The 12,965-nt window shown below is 57.3% G+C and overlaps 1 protein-coding gene and 1 long non-coding RNA gene across 9 annotated transcripts in view; one reads left to right on the top strand and one right to left on the bottom strand.

Moving 5' to 3' along the window:
* Positions 1 to 8,010, bottom strand: part of FBLIM1 (filamin binding LIM protein 1) — a 22,620-nt gene extending 14,610 nt beyond the window's left edge. The window contains exons 1-4 of one of the 7 annotated variants that reach the window (XM_082685476.1): positions 7,948 to 7,965; positions 6,371 to 6,497; positions 2,067 to 2,122; positions 1,377 to 1,646 (exon numbers count right to left, since the gene is read on the bottom strand). In XM_082685476.1, the coding sequence (XP_082541602.1) occupies positions 1,377 to 1,626 (250 nt within the window). In that variant the 5' untranslated portion in view covers positions 1,627 to 1,646; positions 2,067 to 2,122; positions 6,371 to 6,497; positions 7,948 to 7,965. Of the gene's footprint in view, positions 1 to 1,376; positions 1,647 to 2,066; positions 2,123 to 5,931; positions 6,019 to 6,370; positions 6,498 to 6,525; positions 6,828 to 7,947 lie in introns of those variants that run through there. The other 6 variants (XM_082685478.1, XM_082685481.1, XM_082685479.1 and 3 more) reach the window with 6 other exon arrangements.
* LOC309841905 lies at positions 2,237 to 12,965 on the top strand. 2 transcript variants are annotated; one of them, XR_014299396.1, is made up of 3 exons: positions 2,237 to 5,210; positions 9,684 to 9,770; positions 12,011 to 12,965. It is a non-coding gene; the product is annotated as an uncharacterized lncRNA (long non-coding RNA). The 2 variants fall into 2 exon arrangements; XR_014299397.1 differs by lacking the exons at positions 2,237 to 5,210; positions 9,684 to 9,770 and adding an exon at positions 10,881 to 10,995.

Here is a 12,965-nt window from a genome sequence, read left to right as displayed (position 1 = left end):
TTAGGAAGGAGAGATCAGTTTACGAGGTGGTGTCAGATGAAGAGGCATGTTACATGAGTGTCTTTGTCTCCTGCCCTTTTCTGGCCCCTGGAACTGGCAGTTCCTATTGGTCTTCAGGGTGTTTCTGTGGTGACGGATGCATGGGGCTACTCTAACTTTGCTCGGGGACAGCAGAACACCCTGGGGGAACTCCAGGGGCTATCTTTGTTGTCTCTGTGCCTCCTTATTCCACCTGGTGTCCTATAAGGAGAGCCATCCCCCTGCCCCAAGCCCCCGGGTTGTGCTCCTTCCTTGTTTCTAAACAACCAACAGCTAAGACTCCATGGAGTGGAGTCTCCAACGCTCTCTGGTGTCATGGCAGCAGAGCCGAGCACAAGGCAAAGGAACAGCCCCGTATGAACTATATCCATTCTGTGACAGATGCGTCATATACATGACCAAATTTCCACCTTCCAGAGGAGGAAATCAAGCAAACCAACTGCATGCCTAAGACCACACAGCAAGTGAATGGCAGAGTTCGAGAGAGAATAAAGCCACCTTTGAGGTCCTTCAATGTGCACTTTGTTCCTGCCTCAGGGCCTTTGCACTTGCTGTTCCCATTGGCCAGCTCTATCCTGTCATTCAGGTCTTAGCTAAGCTGAAATGTCACCTGCTGGGAGAAGCCATTCTAATTGTCCCAGAAAGAGTGGTACTTTCTGGGGCGCCCGGGTGGCTCAGTCAGTTAAGCGTCTACCTCCAGCTCAGGTCATGATCCCAGGATCCTGGGATTGAGTCCTGCTCAGTTGGGAGTTTGCTTCTCCCTCTATACCCTCTGCTCATGCTTTCTTTGTCTTGCAATTTCTCTCTCAAATAAATAAAATCTTCAAAAATAAAAAAAAATTGGTACCTCCCACCTCCTCTCCGTGTTTTGCTCGTGTAGAGCCCTTGTGTCTCCCCAACATTATGTTTGTGGTCATCTGTTTTCCCACTAAGATTTAAGTTTCATGTAGGCTGAAAGACTGGTCTTTCTTCTCACGTCCCAAGTGTCTGGCCCAGAAGAGTAACCGCAGGTAACACATTATTTAACACTTTCTACGTGACAGGCAGACCCAAACATGTGTATTCATTCCCCTAATCCTTTGAGGAAGGTACTATCGTGATGCCTGTTTTATAGATTAGGAAACGGAGGAACAGAGAGGGTATGTGGCTTGCCAACCTCACACAGCCAAGTGGAAGAGCCAGGGTTCAAACCCGCGCGGGTGGGCTTGAGTCTGCCTGGCACACAGTAGGTGCTCGAGGAATGAATGGACGCCTGAAAGAGCCCAGAGCAGGTCCCTTCCTCCCCGCCTCCGTGTGGCCTCTGACACAGCCTCCGGCCGGTCCCCTCACCTTCTTACCTCCGTTGGAGAGCTGAGGGGATACTGCTGGCTTGGTGGCTGCCGCCCTGGCAGGGGGGGTCCAGGGGCTGGACCTCCCTGCCGAGCCAGCCCCGGGTGCCTTCCCAGGAGCAGGGGCTTCCCAGGGGCGGCCCGGCCGGGCCTCACAAGCTGCCCGCTTCACTTCCTCGGCCACGGCCATGTTTCGCCGCGGGGGGGCCAGCGTGATAAAGACCGACGAGGCGACCCTCTTCTCCGGCTTCGAGGCCATTGTCTCGGTTCCTGGTGGGGCTGGGGACAGAGTGTGGCTCAGGCTGGGGCAGGGCTTCAGGCCCAAGGCTGTGTTCCACCTAGACAGACAGACATCCCCAGGCCCAGAGCCTCCCTTCTCCTAATAAACAGGAGCACCCACTCCCCTGGGCCGGCTCGGGCCCCAGTGGAGACAAAGAAGGGGCTGGGGATGTCCTGCGGGGGAGGGCAGGCGTCCACCGGGTGACTCGGGCCACAGGGAGGGGACCCACAGCAGTCCTGACTGTCCCTCCCCACAACCTGAGCAGGGGGGGGGCGGGGGGGTGCAAAGGGCAGCCCTGCCTTGCTCACCTACAAATGATTAATTTTCCTCCTCCGAGAAGTGTGAGAAGGAGCAGCTTCTCCAGTCCCCACCCACCCACCCACCCTGCCACCGGGCCACACCCCAGTTACCTCCCTCACCTGAGATCCAATTCTCCCCCGGGGGTCAAAGTCCCTGCGGGTCCAGGCCAGCTCTGCTGTGAGAGGGAAACAGCGCAACCCGTCAGAGCATCAGGGCTGGGGTCCAGGAGGTGGAGAGGACAGAAGTTCAATCCGAGCTATGGTGGGTCAAAACCTACTATGCACCCACCGTCCTAAGCACTTGCTGCCCACTCACTTCCAAGTCCTCCCAGCCGCTGGGGGACAGGTGCTAGGACTATCCCAGCAGACGCCGAAACCAAGGTTCAGAGAGGTGAAGTCCCTTGTTCAGGGTCACACAGCAGCAGAGCTGGGATTTGAATCCAGGCCCACGCTCTTTCTTTTCTTTTCCTTTTTTTTTTTTTTAAAGATTTTATTTATTTATTACAGGGATCAGAAGTAGGCAGGGAGACAGGCAGAGACAGAGAAAGGGAAACAGGCAGAGAGCCCAATGTGGGGCTCGATCCCAGGACCCCGAGACCATGACCCGAGCCCCAGGTAGAGGCTTAACTCACTGAGCCACCCAGGTGCCCCTAAATGTTTTTTTTTAAAAAAGATTTTACTTTGAAGGAATCTCTATGCCCAACATGAGGCTTGAACCCACAGCCCTGAGATCAAGAGTCGCACACTCTTCCAACTGAGCCAACCCGGTGCCCTTCGATTTCTTTTCTGACCACCCTGGACCTCTGCCCCTTTCCCAGCTTTTTCTCTTACCAGCCTTGGAGAGTCCCCCGCCCCTTGTTTTTCCTCCTCTGCCCCCACAGGGCGAATGTCCATTTTTTCTTAGAGGCCCAGCTTTTCCACGAAGCCTCCCGTGATTCCTGACCCCCTCCCGGGAGCAGCGTCTGCTTCCTCAGGTTGATGACAGCCCATCACGGGACATGTCGGCGCCCTGTCACCACGTCTGCCCCTACCTCCCCCCAAGTGATTGCATGTGACTTCAGCTGTGCTGTAATCTTTGTGACCCCAGTCCAACGTGGGCATCAGAGCACGGATCTGGAAGCCGGACAGCATTCCTGATGTCAAGGAGCCCATTTTCCATTCCCCAGGTGGTGACCCCAAACAGCTGCCTCCAAGGCCAAGGCTTAGGTGGGGGCCCTCAGGTCTTGGGGGAAGGCAAGTCAACCACATTCAGTCAAAGGTTTTCCCTGTGCTCCCAGGGCTGATGTCCCGTTTGAGCTGGGTCTCTAAGCTGGGTCTCTAAGCTGGGTCTCCCCTCTTTCTAACCCACTCTCCAGCTGAGCCATCTGGATGTAGCTCCGAAGGCGTGTGGAGAGAATAAATAGGAATCCAGTGAGTGATAATCAAGAAGTGGGGTCAGGTGCAGGCACCTGGGTAGCTCAGTCATTAGGTGTCTGCCTTCCGCTTGCGTTGTGATCCCAGCGTCCTGGGATCGGAGTCCCGCATCGGGCTCTCTGTTCGGCAGGGAGCCTGCTTCCCCCTCTCTCTCTGCCTGCCTCTCTGCCTACCTGTGATCTCTGTCAAATAAATAAATAAAATCTTAAAAAAAAAAAAACGAAAGAAAGAAAGAAAGAAATCAATGTCCGAAGAAAGCTTTAAAAGTTATTTTCCAAAAAAAAAAAAAAAAAAAGTTATTTTCCAAGTCCTTTCCTTTTGTTTCTTCTTCAGGAAAGGGACATTTAGGAGTATATACGCTTCCTCGTCTCGGCCGCCCTGGTCATACGTCATCCAAAACTGTATGGTTTGACACTTTGGCTTTACACTTTGTTACCAGATTGAGAGTCTGTTTCGGTCAGCAGCTTTCAGAGAGTCACGTCCAAGAAACGACAGCAAGGGCACCGACTGACCAAGGGCCTGCTCTGTGCCAGGCACGGCGGCTCACGCTTTCTGAGCCTCTAAACACACCTTATTTGCAACACATCCCCTGACGTCCCCACTTTACAGGTGGTTCCATGGGACGCCCCGAGAGGTTAAGGGACTTTTCCAGGTCATCTTAGCAGCCTTGGCAGACCCAGAATTCTAACTGAGCATCATTTGACCCGAGTCCCGGAGGAGGGGGGAGTCCTTGGACCTGAGATGACACACTTTTCCTTCCCTGGATGGTACGGGCGCCTCCAAATCCTTGGGGCTGTTCTCATCCAAGAAAAGCCCAATCCAGATAGATTTTCTTGTGGCCAGTACATTCTGGGCTCATCCCCAGAGACTGCTGTGAATGCCCCCTCCACCTCCCTCCGACCCTGCTCTGACCCCCACTCCACCCCAGCCCACCCCTCCGGGAAGTCAGATCTGTGGTTTTCTCGGAAAACATCCAAGGCAAATGTCCTAGCTCTGACGCCAGATGTTCACAGCTGGCCAGCTTCACGCCCCCCCCCAATCCCTCCCTGCAGTTCCTTCAGGGACTTCAGGCCCCAGGGGACCCCCACCCCTGGGGATTTTCAAAGCCTGTCAGTCAGGCCCAGGGCTGCTAGGAGAGAGAGCCTCAGCCTCCTTCAGGTCCCACTGCCCCCAGGTCACCCCAGAGGGGGGTATGTGGGAGAAAGCTCCCTGAGAGGCTACCGGCCAGCCGCACCCCGGAGACCCTCTGCCCCCATCCTTCCTCCCGCAGAGGGGGAATCTGAGATCCAGTTGGGTAAGCAGAGAAAGTGGGAACAAAGGGAAAGAAAGTCATTTCCTGTCAAGAGGAAGGAAGGAGGCTGAGATCCAGCCAGCCAGCCACCCAGCCCAGCTTTAGGCTGCAGCCCGGGGCAGGGGACAGGCTGGCTGAGCTGGCGGTCCTCCCGGTAGTGCCCCCCCCCCCTTCCCTTCCTTCCTACTCCTTCTAACCCCCTCCCAAAACTTCTGGAACCACCTGTAAGCTTTGTTCTCGAATACTTGGACAAAGCAATCTACGCTTGGTTCAGAATGACACTTCGCTGGAGGTAGGAGGGAGACCGGGGGGACACCCAGCAGAGGGCCCTGCAGCCTTGGGTAGGGGTTCCCTTTCCCTCTCCCCTCAAGGAAGCCAAGGAAACACAGGGAGCTGCAGTCACACCCAGCCCCACCTCTTCCCTGCTGGGTGACCCACAGCAGGTTACTGGCCCTCTCTGGGCCTCAGTTTTTTCCTAAAGTGAGAATAAAAAGTCTGTTCTGAAAGGTGGTTGGCTCAGAGGATCCAAGGAGAGAGAGCGCTCCAGATCTTGGTACTAGGTAGGTCCAAAGAGAAGGCCAGCTGGTTACCCAGCCCCTGATGGGGAGGAGCCCCCAAGGGCCAGGCTGGCCTGGGTGGGGGGGGCGCCTGGGAGGACTCAACTTGGCTCCCGACATTAAGAGCAGGATTCTGGGAGCTGCCCGGGCTCTTCCCGGGGTCCCCAGAGTAGGGCTGGGTAGGATCCCCGCCAGAATGCCCCACGGCACACCCCTTCCCAGCCCCCGACCGAGATTTAAGGCCCCAGAGAGGGGCGGCCCGGGGCCCCTCCTTCCCCTCGCCTGACCCGGGCTGGATGAAGGGGCCCGGAGCTCCCTGGAGCTCCGGAAACCCGGCGCCCTCCCGCAAGCAGCCCAGGCGGGCGGCTGGCCGGGTCACTGTGGGGCGCCGCCAGGGACTTTAATTCGATCCATGTGCGGGACGCTGTCCTCTTTGTGCGGGAGCTTCCGCCCTGCCCACCTCTTCTCCCGGCGATCCGCTCCGGGGCAGGGACACCAGCCCTTCCCCCGCTCCAGGGACAGAGACCGGGGGCCGGGACCCAAGGCGGCACCCCCGCCCTCCCGCGGACCCCCTGCAGGAGCGCCGGAATTGGGGTCCCGGCGGGGGGGCGGGGAGGGGCTCCGGCCCGGGGCCGCCCGCGCTGTCACCTGTGTGTGGCCGGGGCTAGGACGGAAGGACGACCGCCCCGCTCGCCCCGCGCCCCCCGCCCCGCGCCCCGCTTACCTGCGTCGCCCGCGCCCCCAGCGGCTCCGGTCGGACGTCCCAGCGAGCTGAGCCCCGAGCGGCGCGGAGCCTCCCGCCCCCTCCGCCCTCCCCGCCCCCTCGGCTCCCTCCGCCCCGCCGCCCCGGCCGCCTTACCATAAAAGGTGAAGCTTAGGGGGAGGGGGCCCGGGATTCCCGCCGACGGAAGCGGCCCCTACCTGCCCCCACCACCTGCCCGGCCGCACCCCGCGCCGCCCCCAGCGCCCGCCCTTTGTTCCCTGGACCCCTCCTCTCGTCCTCTGGGCCCGGGCCTGGGGTGGGAGGCCTCCCCGGCTGCCCACCCCCGGGGGCCTTTGTGCGCCCCGCGCGGTCCTTCCCCCTCCTCCTTCCCTAGGTCTCCTGGGTTGGTGGCCCCACCTGCGCCGTCGGGTGTTGGGGGGGAGGGGGGGCGGGTACTTACACCTGAGTCTGGCCCGAGATCTCCCAGGGTCCTAGGTGTCAGGTGGACCCGAGTTCCTCGGGTCATTCACTAACAATTCCCTGACCCCGGGGCAGGTACTCCGCCTCCTGGAGTCTCAGGTTCTTATCTGTAAAATGGGGGTAAAGGCTGCTTACCGCTAGGGCTCAGCCGAGATAAAAGACACTGACAGAGAAGAGCACTGGTGGCCAGTGGGCCTTCTTAGGGGGTGACCCTGCCTGGAGGTCTCAGATGCCCAGCGGAGCAGGTCATCTCTGCTTGCTGTCCTGACCTGCTATCACTGCCTGGGTGGACCCTTAAGCCCTCCGCAGTGGGGTCCCAGCCCCACCCCAGGGGAAGGGGGTTGAGGGGGGCACAGGCTCCCAGGCAGCCTGGTAGACAGGGCCCAGCAGGCAGTCCCGGGTCACCTGCTTTGCCAACCCTGGTTCCAGTCTCTGCCTCCCTCCCACCTCCTGCACTCCCCGACCCAAGCCAGAGGAGAAGGGGGAGGAGGAAGCAGAGCCTGGGCCCTGGGACAGGAGATGGAGCCGGGATGGGCCGCCTGGGTCCCTGGAGGCCCGGGGAACATTGCTGGGAAAAGGAATCTGGGTCTGATTCAGAGGCAAACAGATTGTTCTTTTGATTAAAGCCTCTGCTGAGGCCAGAGGAGTGTGGGACCCAGCGCCATCTGGGGGCAGGCCAGGCAGGGTCGAGCTCTCCCCCGGGGCCAAAGCTGCAATCACCATGGCTCTGGGGCTGCTGCTCATGGAGGTCGTGAGGCGGGCACCTGGGTACCCCCACCCCTCCTCCTCCTCCTCATCCCAGCATTCCTCAATCCCCTGCCTTTCGGGACTTCATATAAGAACAACAACAGTAGCCCCAGGTAGAGGCTTCCCAGGTGGCAGGCGCCTGACCTATAGATCTCTCCATGGAATCTCCGGGACAGCCCTGTGTGGCAGGAATGGTCATGTCTGCTTCTCAGTTGAGGAAACTGAGGCCCAGAGAGGCACAAGGCCATACCCGAGGGCCAAGCCAGCCAGTGTCAGAGGAACCCTCCACCTACCCCCTCCTCCCCAATGTGGAAGCTGAGATGTAGAGCCCTGTGGGGCCCAGGAGACTCAGACCCCAGGCTGCCGGAGCCTTGATCAGGCTCCCTCCCCAGCCTGCACCACTGCTTGGAGCACTCTGCCCCAGGACTTCCCCAGGAAGAAGGAGGGGGCTGCTGACTGCCAGGGATGGGGGGGACCTTAAGGAGGAAGGTGCGATCCAGAGGTTTGCAAATACTCTAAGCTCTAGAACCCCCTTTTCAAGTGCTTCGTGACCCAGAAGCTTATTTAAAACAGATCAAAACGGGGCTGCCCTCCCTCGTTGTTGTCATGATATCCCCTGAGCCACTCACCTCACTGCCCTGTAGATGGAACAGTGAGGTACCAAAAGTTGATCTGAGGCCTCATCCAAAGTCACCCTGACTCCCTCTAGGGCCCAGGCCTCCAGGCATCTGCTGGGAGCTAAGACTGGCTGGGAAGCGGGAAGATGGAAGATGGAAGGGCTCTGTGGGGGGTCCAGCTGTCACCACTCACCTGCTATCCAGCACCCCTGGCTGCCTGTTCCACCTCTGTCGCTGAGCCTGGGTGGAGAGCAGCGCTCTGGCGAAGGCAGTCCCACACCCCACACCCACCCAGAGGGCGGAGGGGTGTCCATGTCACCTTGGCAGGTGCCAAGCTTCCTGTAAGGGAAACCCAGGAAGTGTGCTGGATGGGAACACATGCCCTTTGTCTGCGGGCTCAGAGAGCCCCTGCTCCCTCCTCCTGTCCTGCCAGCCTTGGACCAGCTCTCTTCCAAGCAGCTGAGCAAAGTGGCTCAATCTTTTATTAGGGCTGTGGCCGCTGAGATCCGGGGTGGCAGGGAAGGGGTGGGGGGAGAAGTTCAGGGGACAGAACCAGGGTAGTGTGGATGTTTGCTGCTGCCCAGTCTGAGGGGAACATGCCCCTGCTGCCCACAGAAGGCTTAGATCCAGCAAACTTTGGTTGAGCACCTCTGTGCTAAAACAAGTCAGGGAGCTCAAGGGAATCAGGTCAGACACAGTCCATCCTCGTCCCCACGGAACTTACGGAAAGGTGGGGGACATCAGCGTTAACACAAACTAATATAATAATGACCACGATATCACCGTGACCATAATATAATGGTGATGTGTGCTATGAACGAATGAATCAGGGGCCGACACAGGATAAGAGGTTTGGGGACAGTAGGACCAGGCCTCTCCATGGGGCGGAAAGCGGAGGAGCAGGGGAGGACATTCCAGGGCCAGGGACCCAGTACATAGGCTTTAAGGTCAGATTTCAGGTTAACTCCCAGCATTCTGGTGCTGGCTCTGACCTTGGACAAGCTCTTTCTCTCTCTGAGGCTCTGTTTTCTCACCTATAACATAAGGGAGGGGCACCTGGCTGGCTCAGTGCGGGGGGCATGCAGCTCTTGTTCTTGGGGTCATGGGTTCGAGTCCCACATTGGGTGCAAAGATTACTTAAAAGTAAATTCTTTCAAAAAACAAAAACAAGAACAGGGGGGTTGGATTAGATACCCTCCCCTGGAGACATGAATGCTTCCTTTTGCCAAATTGTTAGGGATGGAGGGGCTGAAAGGACCCCCAGGGCCTGACCCCTGGTCCTTGCCCACTAATGGTACTGCCTGCTGTTTTCATGTCCCCCTTGCCTCTGTTCACACAGTCCATACGCTTTGCAACTAGACCCGGGAACAGGGACAAGTTTCCCAGAGCCACACAGCCCCCGCTGGCCCCGAGACCTTGAGGAAGGGAAGCATCTGTCTGCTCAGTGGCCCGTCCCCTTGAACCGCTCCGCGGAGGCCAGATCGGAGCCCCAGCCTTTGGTGGGGGTGGGGCCCAGATATAATGCCGCATGAAGTTGTACGTCCAGGGTGGGGCTGCACGTCCACTTCTTAGCAAACAGCCTCAGAAGCTTCCCTGGGCCTCGCCGTCCTGGCTCTGTCCCTGCTCCTTCCTCCATCCTCTGCTCTGGCCGCTGGGAGTCAGATCAGCTCAACACTTATTCCCTGAGCACCTACTGTGTGTCGGGCCAGGCAGGAGGGGGAGAAGTTCTGAGAAGCGGGAGCTCCTCGATACGGCGGCAGGACCAGTGGCCAGTCAAGCACAGATAGGCGTCAAATCAGGATCTGTGAGTCTGGCTCTGCCACTGGTCAGTCGCTTACCTTGGGCAAATCAGTTTCCTCTTGGGGCACCTGGGCTTCACTGTGAGGATTCGATGGACGAATGTGGCTAAATATGCCTGGTGTTTGGCAGGTGTTCGAAGAGGAGTTCCTTTCCTCTCCCCAGCAGGTAGAGGACAGAGGTCTGGGGAGATCCCGCGAGATGAACAAAGGGCAGAAGGTAAGGCAGAGACTTGGTTCCACTGGAGAATCCAAGGGACGTCATGGCTCCTGTCAGCCAGCATCACTTCCCCGGATTCTGGTCACAGTATCTAATTTCTGTTTGAGGAACCCCGCCCCCACTCTTTGTGCCTGGCTGGAACTATTTAAAAAGAGGCAGCATCTTTCAAGGCTACCAGAAAGCAAGCTTGGCACCATTTTTTTATGAGCACTCGGACCAACACGGAGGGCAGGGGATAGCGGATCTCATCACTTAGGCTGCTGGATTCAGCCATGCCTGAAGTCTTCCCTCTGGACCTCTGGAGCCTATGAGTTCTCTTTTTTCTTGCCTTGTCTTCAACAGGTTAAAATTGTGTTTCTGTTGCTTAAAGCAAAGTCATGGTGAAGACTGGTGAGGCCCCATGGGGCTGGATCATCTCCACCTCCTCTTCCTGGCAAACTGCATCCCTGTCACCACTTCGGAGGAGCCTGTCCTGATTCCTCCAGGCAGGCTTAGGAGTCATGTCCATCTCCTAGATGTAGCCCAAGACTGCTGGGATGCACCACTATGCTTTCCCCCATGACACTAGGAGCAGGGCCGTGTCTCATTGCTTTCTGGGTCTCCAGCACCCAGCATGATGCTTGGCGCATAGTAGGGACCTAGTAATTCCTATGAAACATACGAGTTGGAATTGGAGGTCTTAAGTAGCTTCATAGGCAAATCACATAGAAATAGTGATGGGTGGTGAGCTGTCAAGGGCTTGGGCTTTGGAATCAGACCTCCTTGAATTTGGATCTTGGCTCTCCCACTTATTAGCTCTGTGACCTTGAGCAAGTCATGTGATCTCTCTGTACCTAGGGTTTTCTCCTGAGGAGACAGAGAAAAGTCAACTCCTCCCAGGTTGCTCTGAAGGCTGGAGGCAGGTAACGCATGAAAAAATCCATAGCACAGGGTTGTCATCCCTCCGTAGAGAAGAGTTGACATATTCACAGCTCCTTGCAAGTGAAATGCAAATGTGCTCCTCTAGTGGACAGGATGGGGGGGGGTTCATCACACCCTTCCTCCCCTGAGATGGGTTCCTGCTTCGGCTGCCTGAATCAGCACTTCCTTCCCCACCACCTGACTCAGGAGGGGAATGGAGCCCACAGTCAGCCTCCGGGCTACGTGCCCGACCTTCACCATCTGCTCAGGGCACTCAACAAATGAGGAAACTGAGCACAGATGATAACTTGCTCAACGTCACAAGGTTAGTAAATGAACTTCATTCCAAGTGTGTAGGGAAATGTTTAAAAACCAAGGGGGAGGGGCGCCTGGGTGGCTCAGTGGGTTAAGCCTCCATCTTGGGCTCAGGTCATGATCTCAGGGTCCTGGGATTGAGCCATGCATGGGGCTCTCTGCTCAGCGGGGAGCCTGCTTCCCCTCTCTCTCTGCCTGCCTCTCTGCCTACCTGTGATCTCTGTCAATTAAGTAAATAAAATCTTAAAAAACAAAAACAAAAGCAACAAAGGGGGAACAGACTGGGCCACATTATAGCCGCATAAATTCCCCTCCTCTCAGGCCCCAAGCCTGCATGCACTTGGGCCACACAACCTCCCAGACCTGGTTGTGACAACATTGTCTGGGTCTTAATCCCTTCCTGGTCTGGGGGCCGAGCTGACCCTGTCTGGGTTGGTGTGTTCCCACGGTTTGCCACCGCTTAGCAAATCAACACCGGCTCCAGAGCGAGGGCTGGGTCATGGAGGGCTCCCAGTCTTAAAGGTCAGAGCTCCTTCTCAGACAGAGAGGGGGAAATCCTGGTGTCAGTCAGGTCCCTGAGGTCCCTGGGACTGCCCCAAGCCCTCGGCCTCTTGCCAAGGCTGAGCGCCTGGCCAAACACCTCACCGACCCCGTCCCCCTGCTTGAACCCCCATCCCCACTGGGAGCCTCCATCCTTGGCTTCGTCTGTCTCAGCACCGCAGTCCCTGGGACTCCTCTTTACCCCCAGCTGGCCTCCCTACTTCTCTCTTAGCCAAGGTGGGTTTACGGTGACTGCGTGGCCTCCTACTTGTAGGGCCCCTTTGAGGGTTGCTGGGAGTTCCAGAGTGTTCTGGGAGGGGAGGCAGCCAGATCACACTCAGGAAGCATTTTCCATTAAATGCTCCTGGCACACTGCCCAGGGAGATGTCAGAAGAAGGAACCCAGTCCGCAGGCCTCCAGCAATCTCTTACGTCTTCCTTTATCGTTCCATCACTAATACCGATTTTTTATTCTTCTTCCTAAAGGGGAACCTTTAAAGTTGGACTGGCCCTGCTCTCATTCCTTCACAACACATCTCCACTCTGATGGCCAGACCATCTCATTAGAGAAAGCATGTGATCTTCCCGGGGCCCCCACACAGCCTCTCTGGGGCACCTGCTGCTTTTGGGGGGAAACGCGCCAAGCCCTCCTGTGACCTTGGGTGATCCGGCCATGGCCAGCCTCCGTGACAGCATCTCCCACTGCTGCGACCCTTGCCCCTCTGCTCAGCCACATGGACCTTTCTGGAGCCCCTCAGACGCCTCAGCGCCCGGGCTTCCCTACCACTCCCTTGGTCTGGGAACTCCCCCGGAAAGCTGAGGATTCAGGGTCAACAGCTCTTTGTCAGTGAGGCCCCCGGAGCCCCAGACGTCATCACACACCATGACGCCGACGGTGCCTGCGTGAGAGGGTCCAGTTCTGTCCCCGATGCCTCCTACCTCATTCACCGGGTTCTTCAGGCTGAAAGGCTAAGAGCCCTGGATTCATTCATTCTCTCAAAGTCACATCTAATTGATCAGGAAGTCCTACGAGCTCTTCACCGTACATCCATGTCCACGCATCCCATCCCCTCCAGCCACTTCCGGCTGCCTCCATGGCTACCATCTTGGTCCAAGCCCTGGGTTATTCCCAGGGTTATTATCATCTCACGTGGGTAATTCTAAATGCTCCTAAAGTGGTTTTCTGTTCCTGCACTATTCTACAAACAGCTAGGAGAGGACTCCTTTAAAAATGTAAGTCACAGGGCGCCTGGGTGGCTCAGTGGGTTAAGCCGCTGCCTTCGGCTCAGGTCATGATCTCAGGGTCCTGGGATCGAGTCCCGCATCGGGCTCTCTGCTCAGCAGGGAGCCTGCTTCCCTCTCTCTCTCTCTCTCTGCCTGCCTCTCCATCTACTTGTGATCTCTCTCTATCAAATAAATAAATAAAATCTTTAAAAAAAAA

Source organism: Mustela nivalis (assembly GCF_964662115.1).
Source record: "Mustela nivalis genome assembly, chromosome: 10".
NCBI classification, from domain to species: domain Eukaryota; kingdom Metazoa; phylum Chordata; class Mammalia; order Carnivora; family Mustelidae; genus Mustela; species Mustela nivalis.
Note: the sequence above shows the minus strand (reverse complement) of the source record. Positions and strands in the feature narration are given on the sequence as shown.